Source organism: Brachyhypopomus gauderio, unplaced genomic scaffold, assembly GCF_052324685.1.
Source record: "Brachyhypopomus gauderio isolate BG-103 unplaced genomic scaffold, BGAUD_0.2 sc65, whole genome shotgun sequence".
NCBI classification, from domain to species: Eukaryota; Metazoa; Chordata; class Actinopteri; order Gymnotiformes; family Hypopomidae; genus Brachyhypopomus; species Brachyhypopomus gauderio.
This window is the reverse complement of record NW_027506886.1, coordinates 778676-796663: the sequence shown is the minus strand read 5'-3', so window position 1 is coordinate 796663 and position 17988 is coordinate 778676. Positions and strand designations below refer to the sequence as shown.

Below are 17988 nucleotides of genomic sequence, written 5' to 3'. Positions count from 1 at the left end.
TTAATTCTTTTGATGAGTAACTTTGTCCTTGATCCTCCACTGATGTCACTTCCCCTATCAGAAGTTCCCCTATCTGTTTTTTCTATAGAGACCACATTTCAATGACATGATGTTCTAAGGTATGCAAACAATGCAAATATTTAAAACATGTCAGAAAACTCAATCACGTGCAGAAAGGAAGTGTTTCAGGGCGTACTCACACTAGGCACGGTTTGCTCGTTCCGTGCTGGTTATCCCCCCTCCCCACTCCCCCTCTGGCCTGCACTCACACTGGCTTCAGCAACCCGGCCCGAGCACGCTTACATCATCACAACGCCGCTTTATTTGGAAAAAAAGCGTGCTCGCACAACATGGAGCTCATGATTCTCTTTTTATTGTATTTTTGGAGTCGTTTTGGGAGTGCAGAAACACGGTGCAAGCACAGATTTATCGATAATTTAACACAACGATTGTCTGCTAATCGCTTTGCCGCTATGACTGTTTAACGTGAGCATCGCATCACTGACGTCATGTTTGAGTTCCAGCGAAATGAACCAATCAGACGAAGCACCAAGCGGGCCCGGGCACGGATAGCGCTCACACTAGAAGCGAACCGTGCCCGAGTCCACATGAATCGTGCCCTGGCCCACCTCTTCAAGCGGGCCCGAGCACGGTTAACTGATCCGGGCCCGGGCACAGTTGGAGCGCTCACACTAGCCAAACGAACCGTGCTTCGGCAGGCAACCGTGCCCGGGCCCGGATCACAGAGCCTAGTGTGAGTACGCCCTTAATCTCACTTGCAGTTCAGCAAAAATGGCTCAAAGCCAGATAGAGAACATTCCAACCAAAACTCAATCCAAAACAAAGGGTCAAAAACAGTCCAGGTTTAAAGCCCAGTGAACACAATCCAGAGAGGAAAATGCACAATACACATGGGGTAATCCAAGCAGTGGCAGTTCAGAGGAGGTGGGGGTAGTTTGGGGGGTGGCAGCGGCCCTGTCACAGCATCCTTGCCCCCCCCCCCCAAGCCCCCCTAAATGAGGTGTGGTGTGAGTCAAAAAAGAACATAGACCTAAGTACTTATTTCTTCTTGAGAGGCTAATGAAGATCTTTCATCTTTCATCATACCGGCTGGAACCAGTAGTGATGTTCTGGCTATTTAAACAACTTTTAGGGGCGTGATCATAGTAAAACTCTTGGACAGTTACACTGTTGACCACTGGAACTTAATGAATATTCATTACCTCTTTTTTTTCTTAAGAGAAAGAGAGAGGGGGGCGGGGTGTTGAAGTCACAGGATTTCCACGAGGTCCAGTTAATGGATAACGACTATGTTGACTAGGCAGAAGACAGTAACACAGATATTTTCCCTGACAAAGAAACACTCAATTCCTGGCTGGATCCCTATCACTTAATTAGATATTAGTTTGATTTCTTGTCATTCAAAATCCTGATCCATCTTTTACATATACATTTAGGCAGTGGCGCAAAAAGGGGGTATGCAGCGTATGCGACGCATAGGGCCGCTGCACTAGAGGGGGCGCCAAATCGATGAGATATAATGCTTAATTTGTGTCGCCACCCCCCCCGGTCAACAACTTTCGTTCGGGGGGCGCCGATAGTATGTTTGCATACACCTCAGAAAGTAAGTAATTGCAACCCTGCATTTAGGTGATAAATTGCATAATGAAGTAACACACAGGAATGGATGGATAGGCATACTTCTGAAATTACACAGCACACATTAATACCTGGGTATGCATAGATCTATGATAACATATCACATATTAATATCTGGTTATGCATAACTCTAAAATAACACAACACATATTTATACTTGGTTATGCTGAAATCTAAGATAACACAGCACACACAAATACTTTGTCATGCATAAGTCTAAAATGTCACAGCACATCAAATCAAAATCAAATCAAATATATTTGTCTAGCGCTTTTCACAACACATGTTGTCACAAAGCGCTTTACAGGATTTACAAGGTTAACAATACTATGGGTCCAGATCCCTAATGAGCAAGCCAAAGGCGACAGTGGCAAGGAAAACCTCCCTAGATGGTGGGGAATAGGAAGAAACCTCGGGAGGACCAAGACTCAAAAGGGAACCCATCCTCCATTGGGCGGCCTGTTAACACACAAATTACACAAAAACAAATTATACAGATGAATACAAAATTTACAAACAAATCACACAATCAGGCTAAGTATAAGGTATGAATGAAAGTTCTGGGTGTTGATATTGTCATTGTAAATGTCTTATGATGTAAGCCAGGTTTTCATTCCTTGTCGGAGCGATGCTTACATATGATCACATGCTTACATATGATCCACAATAATGCATGGGAGATATAAATGATTATACCATGATTATACACTGAACGGCTGGGCTGGACCCATTAAATACCCAACACACGAGGGATCCTAAGCTGTGCATTTACATCAACTACAAATCACTTAATGTTCAGATGGTATAGACACAGGATTTAACTTAGGTATCAACTTCAGTCCAGAGTGATTAATCATACGCTGGGAGGGAGAAACCAATTGAATAAGGCCTGAGAGCCTTAAATGCTCCATCAGTGATAGGGGTCCATCTCCTGGTTGGAACAATGACAAGGTTGCTATGAGTTCTAGCAAGACCCAGACATGACATATCCCAGAAGAAACATGCCAATATTTGTGTGCCATGTGGTCCAAAATTGCACAGACCACAACGTTATCAAAGTTATCATTCTCTCTGGAGGCTGTAAACCTGACCAGGACATGCAGGTTCTCTGAAGGATTCATCCACCTCTCTTTGGGATGGAGAAGTTAGTGCAAGTCCCTTCAAGTTGTTCTTCCAATGCATTGTATTAGCTCTTTGCAAATGATTCTGAATGTAGATATACAGTCATTTGGTCTGCTCAAATTCTTCCACACCACTCTACTGCGGTTGCATTTACTTGCAGTTAGCTAAAAGGCAAATTTCTGTGTATAAAATATGCAAATTGTTCACACCAACAACATGCATAGTTTTATGAAGAACCACTGTTTGAAGAAATACAACCACAGTTTGATACACTTCAAAAACAAAGTGAATGATATCTTTGTAAGGATATATAATCTAGCAGTGGACACAGCTGTCTCTATGCATTGTGGACGCAGCTATATTTTGCATTACCCAGCACACCCTCAGGCCTTGGCGAGTCAGCATTCTTCCCTTCTAGATTCTAGCAGTGAGTTTTCCATTCGGTTGTTAAAGCTAACGCACGTGCCTGTTTCTAAAATGAGTACTAGGAGGAAAATGGGAAAAAAAACTCCCTCATGAACCGATAAAAAGATGTTTGCAATGGTGTTTATTCAAAGGAATGTGACTACTGTTACAGAATGATGAGCAAAATGATGTAGTGAATAAAATCTTTATTTTGAATCATTAATTGTGTTCCCTATAGTAGTTAGTAGTGTGTGCAATTGTGGTATTGATTCTCTGGAACACCGCCCACCCAATAATCTTCATTAATTAATTTCATACAGCTTAAACCCTGGGCTATCTCCTTTACTTAGCCTCCATTTATATACCCCCCCCTCTCTTTCTCTGTCTGTCTGTCTATCTGTGTCTCTCTCTCTCCACAGGTAACAGGCACTTTAACAGCGAATCTCAGCTCCTCCGACCTGACATCATTATATACATTATGTAGAATCGCCTTAGGTCCAAAGTCGCGTGCGATAACTCATGTCCCGCACAAATTCCCAGGCAAACAGAGTCAATGCAAAAACACATTTCCTGCTGTCAACAACATCTCCGTCGAGAATCAATCAACCGTTCATCCATTTACACTCTTTGCATACCCTTATGTCAAAGAAAAAAAACCCGCTCAGAGACTGCTCGGCTCTTCCGAGGCGATTGTTCCGTCGTTCTGAAGAATCCATCAAGCCGAGTTTGATTGATAAGTCTGTCTGCGCTCACAGCAGTACAGCTATAGCAAATGGGGTGGCAAAGCGCGAGCTGACATAATGCAAGTCTGCGCAAGTTTTAGAGACAGACTGGGAACGACCACGGGGGGTAAAAGTTTGATGCGATATGCTACAAAATACACACAACGTTCGGTGCCACGCAAGCTGGCCCTGTGTGCAATTTTCAACAAAGAGGCAGACCTATGGTAAAGTAACATCGCACTTGATGTTGATTTACATCAACTCATTTTTACTCTGTGCCTAGCATTAATCTTGTTTTCTTTTCTTTGTGTTTTTTGGGGGAATTTCTATACACAGTTTCTTGTTTACAAGTGAACAAGGTTCAGTGTGAATGACCTATACCTACCTATATTATCTACTCTAGACCATTCTAGGTAGCCTACAACTAGATGAGGCTAGCTTCTTTATTTTTAAATCATAGACTGCTTAGCTTAAAACGCTGACATTTGAAATCAAACAGACTGCCCTTTGACCCTAAAGGCATTGTCTGTAAGGGCAAAAAACTTTGCCAAAAAGAAGAAATATTCTTAAAGGCATTTCAATATGAACATAAAATACTTTATTTTGATTTTTGTCAGCAAGACATGTCTTAATGACCAAGTTCTATAAAAGCAAGACCATTTTTAGGGCAGTGTAATGGATCTCGCATTAGGGGCCAGCTGCACACAGAGTTATCCCCTCTCACCCCACCCCGTGCGGAGTGCCACCCCCCTGCGTAAAACACATTATTCTTTGGGGGGTATTCTTTGGGGGCACAGACACACACACACACACATACACACACACACACACACACACACACAATCCGTTCGCCTGTGGGACATGCGGGAAGCAGGGAAACTGAGAGAGGGATGAGGGCCCCCTCTTCAATCTGAGTCCCTAGGAGGGCTGCCCAGCACCTGCTAACTCAGGGCAGTGCTCATCAGAAAAGCATTTAGCGCGCTTGCTAACTCCAGGCCATAATTAGGGTGGGTAATTATTTACAGGCAGTGCTGGGCAGAACTGGCCTAGCATAAACAAACAGGCGGCTCGGAGTTGCACGACAAACATCGTTAGCTCTCCGCTCGTTTTCGCCCAAACGGCAAAAACACGAGCAGCATGTACTCTCGCTCCCGGAGAAAAAACTTCTGGTCTGAAATGCCATCATTTCCCAAATAGCAAGCACATTTTAGAGATGCATAACTATTCTAACATCTGCAGTCTCACACACACAAGCACAGACACACACACACACACACACTCATGAATATGATAACATGTGAAATGACAGATATATTTGTGTGTGGCTCCAGGCTTTTATTTCTGGCACAGTTCATCAACTCCTCAGCACGAGGAGTGCTAACCAACGTAGCGTCTACACATGCTAATTACTGGACCATGGTTAGCTACAAAACCTCAGAACCTCTCTCCTCTATTATCCTTCCCTTTAGTTCCATTAGGTAGGCTTATGTGTAGCTCATAGGCTACGTGTTCAGATGCAGTAGAATTTTTTATTGAATCTTTAAGATTTCTGTTACTTACTAAATATCAGGTATCGTGCAGTCAGCTGTCTCAGAAACGTAGTTTGCTTTTTTTGGTCAGTCAAGAATGTCCCGTCACCATGTTATTACTTTAATTGACTTTTAAGTGTACCCGAAGCTGAAATTTCTTGTTCCAAAGGGAACATTTCCCCCTGACAAAATATCACTGTGTACAATGTGAATACAAACAGTTTATCATTCAACCCATTAGCCATAGGCATCATGATAACACAGAAGAGCTAGCATACTAATCTACAATGACATGGCTATGGATTGCAGACCTGACTGGCATATCAGCCTGCGTTGAATTGAAATGCTCCTCTAGATGCTTTAGCTGTTGCAGAACTGGAGACTAATTCAAACAGAAAATGTAATGCTGTTTGCTAAACGCATTTAATTGCGCAAGCAGCGAGTGTGATGGAAAATGTGATGAAAGAGGAGAGAACGGTAGTGTTCCAGATGGCTCCAACGCTCCACAGAGAAATCACCGGATTTCTTTTCCAAGTTTTAATTAGCCACAAGAACATTTAAGGGAAGTCCTCTTAAAACTATAGTGTTTTCCTAAGGATTGGTGACTGAATGTTAGTTACCGTTGAAGGCAGCACCTACCTAGCTATAAGGTGTAGCCTATTTCTGAAGGGCAGATAATTGTAAAACGTACCTCTACAGGTGGTTAAAGATGACAGCTTTAAAAGGTGACCTTTAAGCTGCAGGGGGTTAAAGGTGACAGCAGGTCAAACTAATGATAAAACAGATAGCTTTTCCATTTGGTTTCTTAAGCTTTCTTTCGGAAGAAAGCAGTACCCAGAGTGATTGATTCTAATGACACCTTTGTGTCTTTTGCTAACACTTAATAGCTGTAAGATGAATTGCCTGTTCCACCTCCAGCTTTCACCAGATACACCAACAAAACTGTGTTGATTTTAGACTCACAGATACTATTTAGAGTAATACTATAACTATCAGCAATTTGGAGAATCTCTTTGTTGATTTATAGTGAATCTGACATAAATAATCGAAAAAAATGCTGACAGGAACTTCAGTTTAGTTTCTTCCTCATTTTTGTCAAGAGATTGAATAAATGTGAAGTACTTATCCTCCGATTGCCAACAATATGTTATCAATATAATAAAAGGACTGATTAAAAAGCTGACTAACTGCCCATGTGTTCAAATGTATGATGCACTGTAGAAGAGTTGTACACTAAAACAAAGCACACCTTACTTTGTTTTGAACACACACACTCGCCTGCGTGCACGCACGTACGCACGCACGCTCACGCGCTCACACACACGCGCTCACACACACGCGCGCGCACGCACACACACACACACACACACACACACACACACACACACACACACACACACACACACACACACACACACTAATTGAAACAAGTTTATTTAGTCCTCTGCAAAGCGTTTAAGGCCCCAGTCCTAACTGCTGCGGTCGTGGCTTTGTTCTCTTCTCAAACACAATTAGAAGATAATATATAAATATATACATACTGCAAATGACATGCATATAACGGCTTCATTTGAAGCCTGCGCAGGTCATTAGTAACCCAACAGGGCTCTGCAGAGCCGCCGGTCCTTCTCTGCCTGCCGACCAGTGGAGATTTATTTGATATTAACTCCCTAATGGCTTAACTCCTTTTCTGGTAAAATATGCGCCGATGTCCATCGCTAACACCGCCATTCAGCTGAATGCTTATTTATTCACCAAACGAGGATCTAATGTTCAATGTTCCTTGGACACCACGGTAGTTCCGGGGGAGGGCGACTTCTCCCTCCAGCTATATACATCATTTATTTTACACATAGCCCGGTAGCGCACACTGGGCAGCGGGAGGGGTGGGGGGGTACTTTTATGAAAATCCGAGCAGTGCAACGGGGCACATTAAGGACTGCGAAGGCAGAGCTGTGAGCCGGAGCCACTGGAGAGGCCATTGAGGAGAGATCGTCTCAGCGGGTCCGGAAAGGTCGGCGACGATCGCAGCGGGTTGCAGCGTCCGACGGCTCCCAGTCAAGGAAAGAGGGCTGCGGTGGGTACGGGGGGTTTGAGTCTTCTGAACTCGGAGGCTTTTTAACCCCAGCGCTTTTGTGTTCAGCCTGTGCTGAATATTTTCAAGGGGAGTTACTCGGCAAGCATCCGAGCAATCCTACTAATGTCACATCGTGACCCTTCATATAGTCCTACATCGCTGTCATCCCGGTAAATTGTTGCATTAGCCACCTCTGTCTTTTAGCTGTTAGGTTTCCATACATTTGCCACCTCACAGGACTGTCCACTCCGAAGCCAGTGCGACAACATTGCCAGTTTCACATTATTGTGTAAAAGTGTGAAGGACGCTAGGAAAATTGCAGTTTGTTTATTATAAACTAACACAGCTGTCATTGTACCGCATGCAAATATCAGAACAAGAAATTCTGGTTAAGGGAATTTGAGAGTTTGACTTTGAGTGATGGAATATTATTTTGCACCTTAACTGAGGTAAGCTTTACAAGAAAGAAATAAACTGGCATGGAAAAACATGGCAACCCTTCATGACACATTGTCTCCTATGTTATTCTTCTTTCTTGGATATTATTAACGATTATAAACAGGATTAATTCTTCCATTCTGGGCCCATACGAGGCAGGGTGGGGTGGGTGTGTCTCATAACTTTTCCAAGTAATGCATATACTATCAATATGGTACTAAATAGATTATAGTTGCAATAGACTGATTCTGTAAGTTCACCCTTAGATTGATATAGGCAGAATCACACTTTGGGTGGCTAAAGGGAACGGTAGGGGGTTTAGTAATACAGCTTAGGTTATGGAGTAACTGAAGGGTAGGCGTGTGGTATATAAGATGTAAGTGGATGCAGTAGATAAGGGCTACTGCTGCCCCTTAGGGGCGACTGAGGGGAGCAGGGGGTGGGGGAGGGGTAATGGGGAGAGACAGCCTGGAACTCAGCCAACTCCACGATTCACTAGGTTCCCACCAGGGGGGCGCAAAACAGGGCATGAGTGTGTGTGTGTCTGTGTGTGTGTGCGTGCGTGCGTGCGTGTGTGTGTGTGTGTGTGTGTGTGTGTATGTATGCGAGCTCGAGACGGGGAGATTTGTAAGCTTCTATGAAGATGTGCAGATTATACATAAATAAAGTTATTCATAGGTTTGGGTGATTTATATGTGTATATGTGTCCGTTTTTATATTTAGTTTATTTGTTGGTGTGTGTGTGTGTGTGTGTGTGTGTGTGTGTGTGTGTGTGTGTGTGTGTGTGTGTGTGTGTGTGTGTGTGTGTACATTTGTTTGTGCCACATTTGTGTCTGACATCGGTGGTGGTGTCAGGTACAGAGATGAATGAGTTTGTGTGGTTTAAACATATACACCAGGGGCAATATGAAGTCTCTGTTTCAGAACTGATGCACCATCATGTCCACCAAATAACAGATACTACACTCACTACTGTTATATATTGCATTTTGTAATTTAAGATCAATCAAATGATAGTCATGGGCCCTTATATAACTAAATGCTATTTGGGATAAATGTTACTTAGTTAATACTGTTTTTCACTGTGTATAATCTGCCGTGTCAATAAGTAGGCAGGAAGCATATGCCTCCATGTTATCTCAAATTTATAGCAGATCATAAACTTTTTTCGTGCCTTTATGTTGAAATATTAAAGTAGCCATTAATTAACTGCCGAGTGCTTTCTTTTTGCTCGTCGGAATGAAGCGATCATACGTTAATCGTTATTAATAAATCATTAGATGGCTCTGAAGGCCTCGCGCTGATGCCAAGCACCAGTTTCCCAATAGGGCCGCTCTAATTGATTTAAATGCCGCGTCCTCGAGGCGACGCCGCTATGATCGCTTGCTGTGTGGTCTCTGGCGTTCTTATTCTTTCTGTGAAAGCGCTTTTCTTCATGTTATCTTCCAAAATGAGACTTACAATCTTCCGCCCAGAGCTTCAAAAATAATTATTAGCATCTTCTAACAAACAGACGACCCCTCCCCCCCCATCATATTCACTTCGCCTTGCGGCCCAGAACAGACCCCCCTCCTCGCGTGTTCATCTCCCAGTCTCCCTTTTTGCCACGTTCAGTCTTTAATTTATGCAAAATTAATTGATATATCTTTTATAATTGATGTGCTGTAAAATTAACGAGTAATTTATGTAATTAGTCAATTAAGGATAATTCCAGCATATGCTCAATATGCCCAGAAGGTGTACTTACAAGTAGTTATTTGTCCAGGAGTCGAACGCTGCGAAAACCATCTAATTAATTTCTTATGCATATCAGCATGGTGTCTACTTAACACTGCGCTTTGTGGGAGCAGGTTTAATATTGATCTAAACAACACGGTGACAAATCCTACCCGTGCGCCCGCTGGAACCTCCGCGGGTCTCTCGGTGCCACTGCCAACGCATGGCGCTCAATACGTTTTCATTTTTTTCGCACTGCCTTAACGCGCATTAAAACGCTTTAGTCCAGGGACCAGCAGAAAGACAACGTCCGTCAAGTCTGTCGGTATAAAATATATGAGCGCTACTTCACCGTTGACCCTTTACGCTGCTGAAGGACTAACCCTACAGGAACATAATGAGAGAGATCTGTTGGCTAATTAATTGACACTGTTTTGAATATTCATCACTAATTTAACCGGTGTGCTTTTAATTATATGGTTGGACTTCTCTCTCAGGAAGGTAAATCACGGAAGGCTTAATTAATGTAATGTATTCCCGATCCGTCGGGAACCGAAGGAAGACGTGCGCCGTGTGGTACCGTGCCGTGACACCTGGCCGCATTACAGTAGCAGCTCTTTTGTTATTTTGTTTATCGGTACTGGGACTCAGAGGACGGAGGAGTGTTTATATCCTGGTAGAAATCGACAATATACAAACAGCTTGGCAGGTTGACTCTGTCTCCTCTTCCTCCAATTAAAGGAGACCTCAGAGATCAGTGCGCTCGAGGATGCGCAGGCGCGTGCGCGCGGGAGTTTTCCAGACAGCTTCTTTTCTCAAATATCATCCTGTAAAATTATGAGGGAAAAAGATTATGAGTCATTTGTCAAACACATTCCTGGGCCTGATAAATGTTTTAGTGATCTAAGCTGAGCTCTATGATGAGCCAATAAATTGGAAAATCAAAAATATATATTGCCACCTTCATTATTTCACGTAATATATCTGTTAAATGCACGGTCTTATTTGAAATTAATTTATGCTATGCATTGATTAATTTAAGCTATCCTCATCAATTTTCTCAAGACAGTACGTGTAGCCACTGTTGGAAACCTTTATATAGGTTATATTTATAGTTGTGGAAATTGTTGAGACATATGTCAAATAACGCAAAAACATCCTCTCAAATAAACTAAAAATTGACACAGTTTTAGTGGTTATCGCAGTTTATTTTCAGAGATGGACATTAGTTTTCAAGGGGTGTTTAAACAGAGCGAGGTTAAATAAATCAGCTTAATTATATAAGACAGTCCTCGTTGTAAATGCCCATTGGTTTTCATAAAACGGGGACTAAGATACTGTTTGTTTCATGGCTTTATTCAGTTAATTGTAATTCAGTTTAATCTCTTAAATAAGACACTTTAAGAAGTCAAGACCGTTTATAAACTCTATATCAATAGTTTATCGTGTGAAAACTATTGAGAAAAGTCATTCATAATATTATTTATCACAGTGTACATTATTGTTTTTTATCATCATCACCCTCATCATTAGGTTGCGCTGTTAATTCGTGCCCTCTCTGATAACGCCCTCTGATTGGTACAGATGAAGTATGCAAAGTGCATATAAAATCGGGTCCTCCCCCAATTTTTCCTTTGATTCGCTCTGTAGTCTGTATGACAGCAATAAAATGGTACTCGCAGGGGGTCGGAACCTCTGCTATTGCTACAAAAGGGTCGTGGAGCTACAACGTGTAAAGTAGGACGCGCGTCCACTAGGTCAAACGGAGAACCGTTAACTTCTTGCGCTCTGAGTGGACGCAGGTGTTGCCCGCGTTAGAAGTGGTAGCAGACGGTAATTTTTAAAAGTCTTTAATTGCCGGTTGTACGCGCCTGAGTCAGCTTTCAGACTTTTAAAAGTCTTTAAATGCCGGTTGTACGCGTCTGCTTTGTGATGTTTTTTTACGTGTGGCTTATGAATTAGCTTAATAATCGACGTTTCATTGTATTGGTTGATGTGACTTTTAATAGATGATATTCGATTTAGATGTATGCAGGCCAGACTTTTCTGCTCTGGACTTTTAAATTATTTTTTTTCAACTGGAAAATTTTTACAAACGCCTCTGACTGACACAGTTTACTTCACATCATAAGAAAGCACAAAAGAGCTCACTCACAGCCATGCCCCGGCCAGGCAAGAACTCTTACAGTGACCAGAAGCCCCCTTACTCGTATATTTCCCTGACGGCCATGGCCATTCAGAACTCATCAGAGAAGATGCTGCCCCTCAGTGACATCTACAAATTCATCATGGACCGCTTCCCGTACTACCGCGAGAACACCCAACGCTGGCAGAACTCCCTCCGCCACAACCTCTCCTTCAACGACTGCTTCATTAAGATCCCGCGCCGACCCGACCAGCCTGGTAAGGGCAGTTTCTGGGCTCTCCACCCGGACTGCGGAGACATGTTCGAGAACGGCAGCTTCCTGCGGCGACGCAAACGCTTCAAGGTCCTGCGGGTGGAGCAGGCGGCGTGCAAGGGCGCTCCCGTCCTTCACTCGTACCACCCGCACCACCCGCACCATGCCCACCAGCACCCGGCCAAACTGGCCGTGGGCCACCCGGACTACCTGAGCACCGTGGGGCGTCTCTCCCACTTCCAGAGCTATGCCCTGGGCGGGAGTCAAGGTGGAGGCTTCAAGCACCCCTTCGCCATCGAGAGCCTGATCGGCCGCGACTACAAGGGCGTGATGTCGGGCGGGCTGCCCATCGCCTCTGTCATGCATCACCTGGGCTACCCCGTGCCCACTCAGCTGGGCGGTATGGTCAACTCCATGTGGCCACACGTGGGCATGCTGTCGGAATCGGTGCCAGTCTCGGCCGAGTACCCGCCGTTCGGCGTGACAGTGAAAGGGCTCTACAACCACGCGGTGGGTCCAAACATGCCCGCCGTGCCCGTGCCCATCAAGCCAACCCCGACGCTGGGCACCATGCCCTCGCTGGCGAGCTTACCGCCCGGAGCCACACAGCTCTGCGCCCGCACGCCGGCTCTGATGGACAGAGACGTGGCAGAGATGGAGGACAAGTCTGAAGCTCTGCATTCTGTTCTATTGCAGACATAAAGTAAAGGAGACCCTGACATGTGGGTATGTAGTGCTACATGCTTTTGGACTCTGTAACTGGCATTACCTGGCACTCTGATGAAGATGCTATGGAACATATATGTTACTCTGTCAAAATAGGTATCGCAGGACAGTGTGACCAGCACTTAGAAGCTTAACTACATAGCATTTTCCCCCTATGTTGTATAGAATGCATTCTGTTACTTATACATTCTTTACTAAATCTACACTAAGTCTTAGCAGGTATCACATGGTAACAAACATGCCAGGGGGAGACTTTTGACAATCAATGTTTGTCAAAGTTTTACTGGGAATTTTTCTTTTCTATTTTTCTATTTTTTATCTTTCTGATGGTTTATCTGTCAACCATCAGAAAGATAACCAACCAACTCTACAGCTGTAATGATTAGCTGTAGTTCAAGTTAGACTCTCTGTTTTCTGTAGCTTTAAAATATTTTTGTTTGCTTTAAATCTGAGTGAGTCAACATTATAAGGTCAGATAAGTAACACATGTAACAAATGCTGAGTAAAGTTTGTACATATTACGGCATGCATTGCGTGCATGATTGCCTTGGTAAAGGCACTATTTAGATTGAATGTTTGAAAGAAATTGTCATGAAATTAACCCAAAGTCAGATGTGATTCATTTCTGTAAAAAAGGAAATGTAGATGTTAAAATGTTATATGTACAGAAATGTTATCTGCTACCCTGCTATAAAAATGTGGGACCTGCTATAATGAGGTATTTGCTAAGCTTAAATTTAGCTTTGATCCCACAAGCAGCCTTAAGTCTACAGACGTCTTATGAATAGTTGAATTATGAAATAGACTAATAAATACGGAATGGTATATTTGTAGCATATCTAATGATTTATTGTGCTGAAACTGATATAGAGATTGAACTCTATTGAAACTGTGAAGGTTCTCTTAAAATAAAATGGGACATTTTCTAAAATAAATATAATTTGATGTACATGTCAAATCTTTGAGTGGTTATTTTAAATACTAATGAACATATGAATGGAATTATTGTTTATTACTTTGTGTTCTATGTGTATGAACACATGGGGCTCCAGAAATGCTTGTCTCAGCAGAATGAAAACAGATGCTTCAAATCCTGAGTGTCCTTAACGCTGACGAGCAGATGACATAAGTGTTGCTGAATATAAATCTGTAATGTCAACTATACAGTCAGATACAATACATGCAATCATACAATACACATATACTTGGAAATACTTTAAAATGCACTGGGAAAGTTTAGATGTCTTTCTTTATTATCTAAAAGGGCAGACAATGAGTCACTTTAGGTCACCTGATTCATGTGGATATGCATTAGCCATTTAGAACAGCAAGGAAAAGCACAAGGAGAGGCCTTTCTGTATTTATGTACAACAAAATACAAACCTTTCAATTTGATGGTTTTGATGCTTATGTTGCATTTCATATCAGAACCATGCTTGAATATCCATCATGTCTTCACCATTATGAGTGATCTTCTTCTTCTAAATTAGTTTTATGACTCAGTTATAACAGTTATGACAGTACCTGGACAGTAGATGCATCAAAACTATATAATTAATGTGGTTGTGTGAATGAAGATTACATGTATTTTACTCTTATTCTGTTTCTATTTATTCCATCACTGAGAACATAATGAAAACACTGATAGAGAAGCAAATCAAATGTGATTTAGACTGTAGTTACTATATTTTTCGCCACAGAAATTTCTGGAAACACTGTTGGTGAATATGAATGTTGTAAGACATTCCAATTTATTAACCATACCAATTTATTAATTAACCTTGATCCACTAAGAGAGGAACACCAATTTCAAACATGAACATATTCAAACGTGAACAACGTGAAAATGATGTGGTAATATAATGATTCAGAATATACATTTAAGAAACCTATATTAGCCCAATGAAATCAAGGATTTCTAACAATTTACTAGCTAATCATGGCACAAAAGCTAATATTAGACACACCTGAGCTATGGCATACCCTTCAGATTAGCACATTACTTGTGCCGATCACATAAAAATACATTTACTGAGAGTTCAACCTTCGCTTTTGGTAAACTAGAATTTTGAAAGCCTAGTGTCATTTCAGCTCATGTGAATTGAGATGCTTGTTATTCACTGAGTGATGATCATTTGCAGCCTCTGGCATTAAATAAACTGGAAATAAAACAGACTGCGTCCTTCTGGAATATTTTAGCACTATTATATGCATACCCATGTGTGCGAGTGCTTGTGTGCATAAATGTGTACATGTATTTGTGGGGCCTCTGCATGTTCCCATAATGTTACAAAAACTGATGATTCTGAAAAGGTGGCAGAGGAAAATGCAGTTCTTCTTTCTTAGAAAATTTGGATTTTATTTGTAAAGTAAAAACACCATAACGGCTTGCTTTATGTCATGGAGTTTAAAAATATGATCCCATTTAAGTTCAGGCATAACAATACCTTAATTTACTTACCCGTACATACAGTAATACATAGTTCAATGTTTGTGAAGCCCCTGAGATTTATACATTATATGTGTGTGTGTGTGTGTGTGTGTGTGTGTGTGTGTGTGTGTGTGTGTGTGTGTGTGTGTGTGTGTGTCTGTGTTGTGTCTGTGTAGGTCTGTGAAAGTGTGAGTGTGAGACAGGAGTGTGTCTGCTAAGGAGCAGTTGTGTGAGTCCATGTCCGTGTGTGCTAGCTCTCCGAGGTCTGCCAGTGAGGACCCTGGACATCGAGGTGGAGCACCTCTATGACTTCAAAAAGCTGCCGTTTGATAAAGTTGTTTTGTCCTGCTCATCTTGACATAATTTTAGCTTTGAAGTTCAGAAGCTGGTCCTCTTCAGAGCACAAAAGCAGCAAACCTTGAGGCCATTAAGAGTCTGACTGTTTAGCATGGCAAAGGCACACTCATACACCTACAGGCATACCCTCTCTCTCTCTCACACACACACACACACACACACACACACACACACACACACACACACACACACACACACACGGGAATGGACTGAACCTGCCCCCTGAACAAATAATTTAGATGCATAAGTGGCAGAGTAAGGTAAAAACTACACCCACGGTGCCATCGTAGTTGATGGTGATAATGATGAACCTACCTGCTTTCCTTCTCTCTCTCTCTCTCTCTCTGACTCTCTCTCTCTTCTTGCATTATCTCTTGGCCCTCTTCTCTCCTCTTGCATGCTTTCTCTAAGCTTCTGGGATTATTTATGTTTGCAGTGTTGGGGTTGTTATTGCCTACTTTACACTAACCTCCTGAATACTAACCTTTACACTAACCTTCTGAAGTCAAACAACCTACTTGTTGCATGCAAGTCACACTTCATATACTTACATAGCTGAACACATCCGAGTGTAGGCACACACACTCTATAGCTTAACATAAGTCCTTTCTGTCCCTGGATCAACTCTGCGTGATCAGAAGATAATCTGCTATTAGCAGCTGATGTTGTATGCACATCCTTGCCATGATTTCAGTGACATTTTTCATGACTGACATGAACAGTACGAAATTATATACTGTAGAAAGTACCTGCCCTATGATGAAAACCGACATGACTGACATACAGCAGTTAAGGATTATAACTTACAATTGCAATGTATGGCAGAATATTCAAACAATGGAAATTAAATGAATGGCAGATCATTAGAGTATACGTGCGCACTAAAGTGAAGAATCATTGTATATTTTTGGTAAAACTGATATTCAGACATCAGATGACTGGATATCATTCAAATCAAGATGAGACTGTTCTTCTTTGTTAAAAGCAAATATGTGAATATATCTTATTGCAGTTGACTCCAGAACAGGGACGGTTGGCACCAGGAAACATTTTTTCTTTTGGTTCATGTGGGACCTTTTCATTGTTAATCACCTGAAGATCATAATGAATGCAAATAAGCTCCTGGCCAAATTGGTGCCACGATGCCTGTTGAGGGTGTGAATGGAATATGAGGTATTATTTTTAATTACTCTGTTTTCTACAGGGGTGGAGGTGGTGCAGTCACCGTGCTCATCTTAATGACCAGGAAGACCCTGTCTTCATAATGAACAGCTTACTTAATTAGCTTCCTTGTCTCTCTGGGCCTTTGTCACAGCAAAGCAACATAGTACAACATTATATTCCACCAGCCATGCGATAAATTTAGCATGATATTGGTAATATCACAAGGAACGTATTACCTTAATTGCTTAAAACACATAATTGCACTGATAGATTCATTGTTTAACTCGGCAAGGTTTGAAATTAGGCGTGAGCTGCTTGTGTGAGCTGGACGGTGGGTGAAGGTGCCTGTGGTCTGGTGTGTGATCGTCTTCCACGACGGTCGAGCGCCTCTTCCATCTACTGCTTCCGCGGACACATCAGCGCCACATCCTGATGAAGGTCATGTGACAGGATTAACGCTCCCTGTCTTTCTGTTGGGTTCTGATTGGTGCTGAGGTAACGACTTCTGCCAAAACGCTTTGCCACGGAAACTGTAGACTGTGGCAGATTAGTGAGTGAGCTCAAAACAACTTTTGTGATCCTCAGAATGGTTTAACACCGTATTGCATATGCCCTTATACCCATAACTAGAAATTTGCAGTTTCAAGCCCCTAAATTTGGGTGTAAAATGTTATATGAAAAGTGGGTTACGGATATGTTATTTCACCTTTAGCATCTTCTGATCTTCAACAGAGAAACACATAATTTTTTTCATTTTCCCAAACCTGACCTCACACAGGAATCTTCTTCAGATATTTATGGAATATACAGTATATGGACTTGGTGGTGGGGATGGCATGGTTATGAATGGCATGGCTGGTAATGAATCTAGTGTTTTGAAGATAAACTGGTTTCACCTCCTAGAACTTCAGAATCACTTTGCTTGCAGGTGATGACCACCACGGTACACAAGAATCCTCTCTCATCTTTCCATACGGCCCCATTGCTGGCCAGATCTTTTTTCACATTGGTAGTCATTTATGTCTTCCTATCCCTAACCCTCGGGATCTGCACCCATGCGCTTGTAAAGTTGCTTTGTGATAACATGTCTTGTAAAAAGCACTATATAAATAAATTCGACTTTGACACGCAGCCACTTAGAAAAGGCTAAAATCAAACATGGTACGTGCTGACCCCTACAGCCACAACTTCACAACTTTCTATTTTAACCCGCCAGAGGTTAGGAGTCTTCTTATGATGAGTT

At 42.2% G+C, this 17988-nt stretch overlaps 1 protein-coding gene across 1 annotated transcript; it reads left to right on the top strand.

Annotated features, from left to right (window-relative positions):
* Positions 1 to 11827: 11827 nt before the first annotated feature.
* Positions 11828 to 12769, top strand: foxb2 (forkhead box B2). The gene has a single exon (XM_076989094.1). The coding sequence runs from the start codon at positions 11828 to 11830 to the stop codon at positions 12767 to 12769; it is 942 nt and encodes a 313-aa protein (XP_076845209.1).
* Positions 12770 to 17988: the final 5219 nt, after the last annotated feature.

Coding starts and splice junctions, on each gene's coding strand:
- foxb2 (XM_076989094.1), top strand. CDS start 11,828: ATGCCCCGGCCAGGCAAGAACTCTTACAGTGACCAGAAGCCCCCTTAC.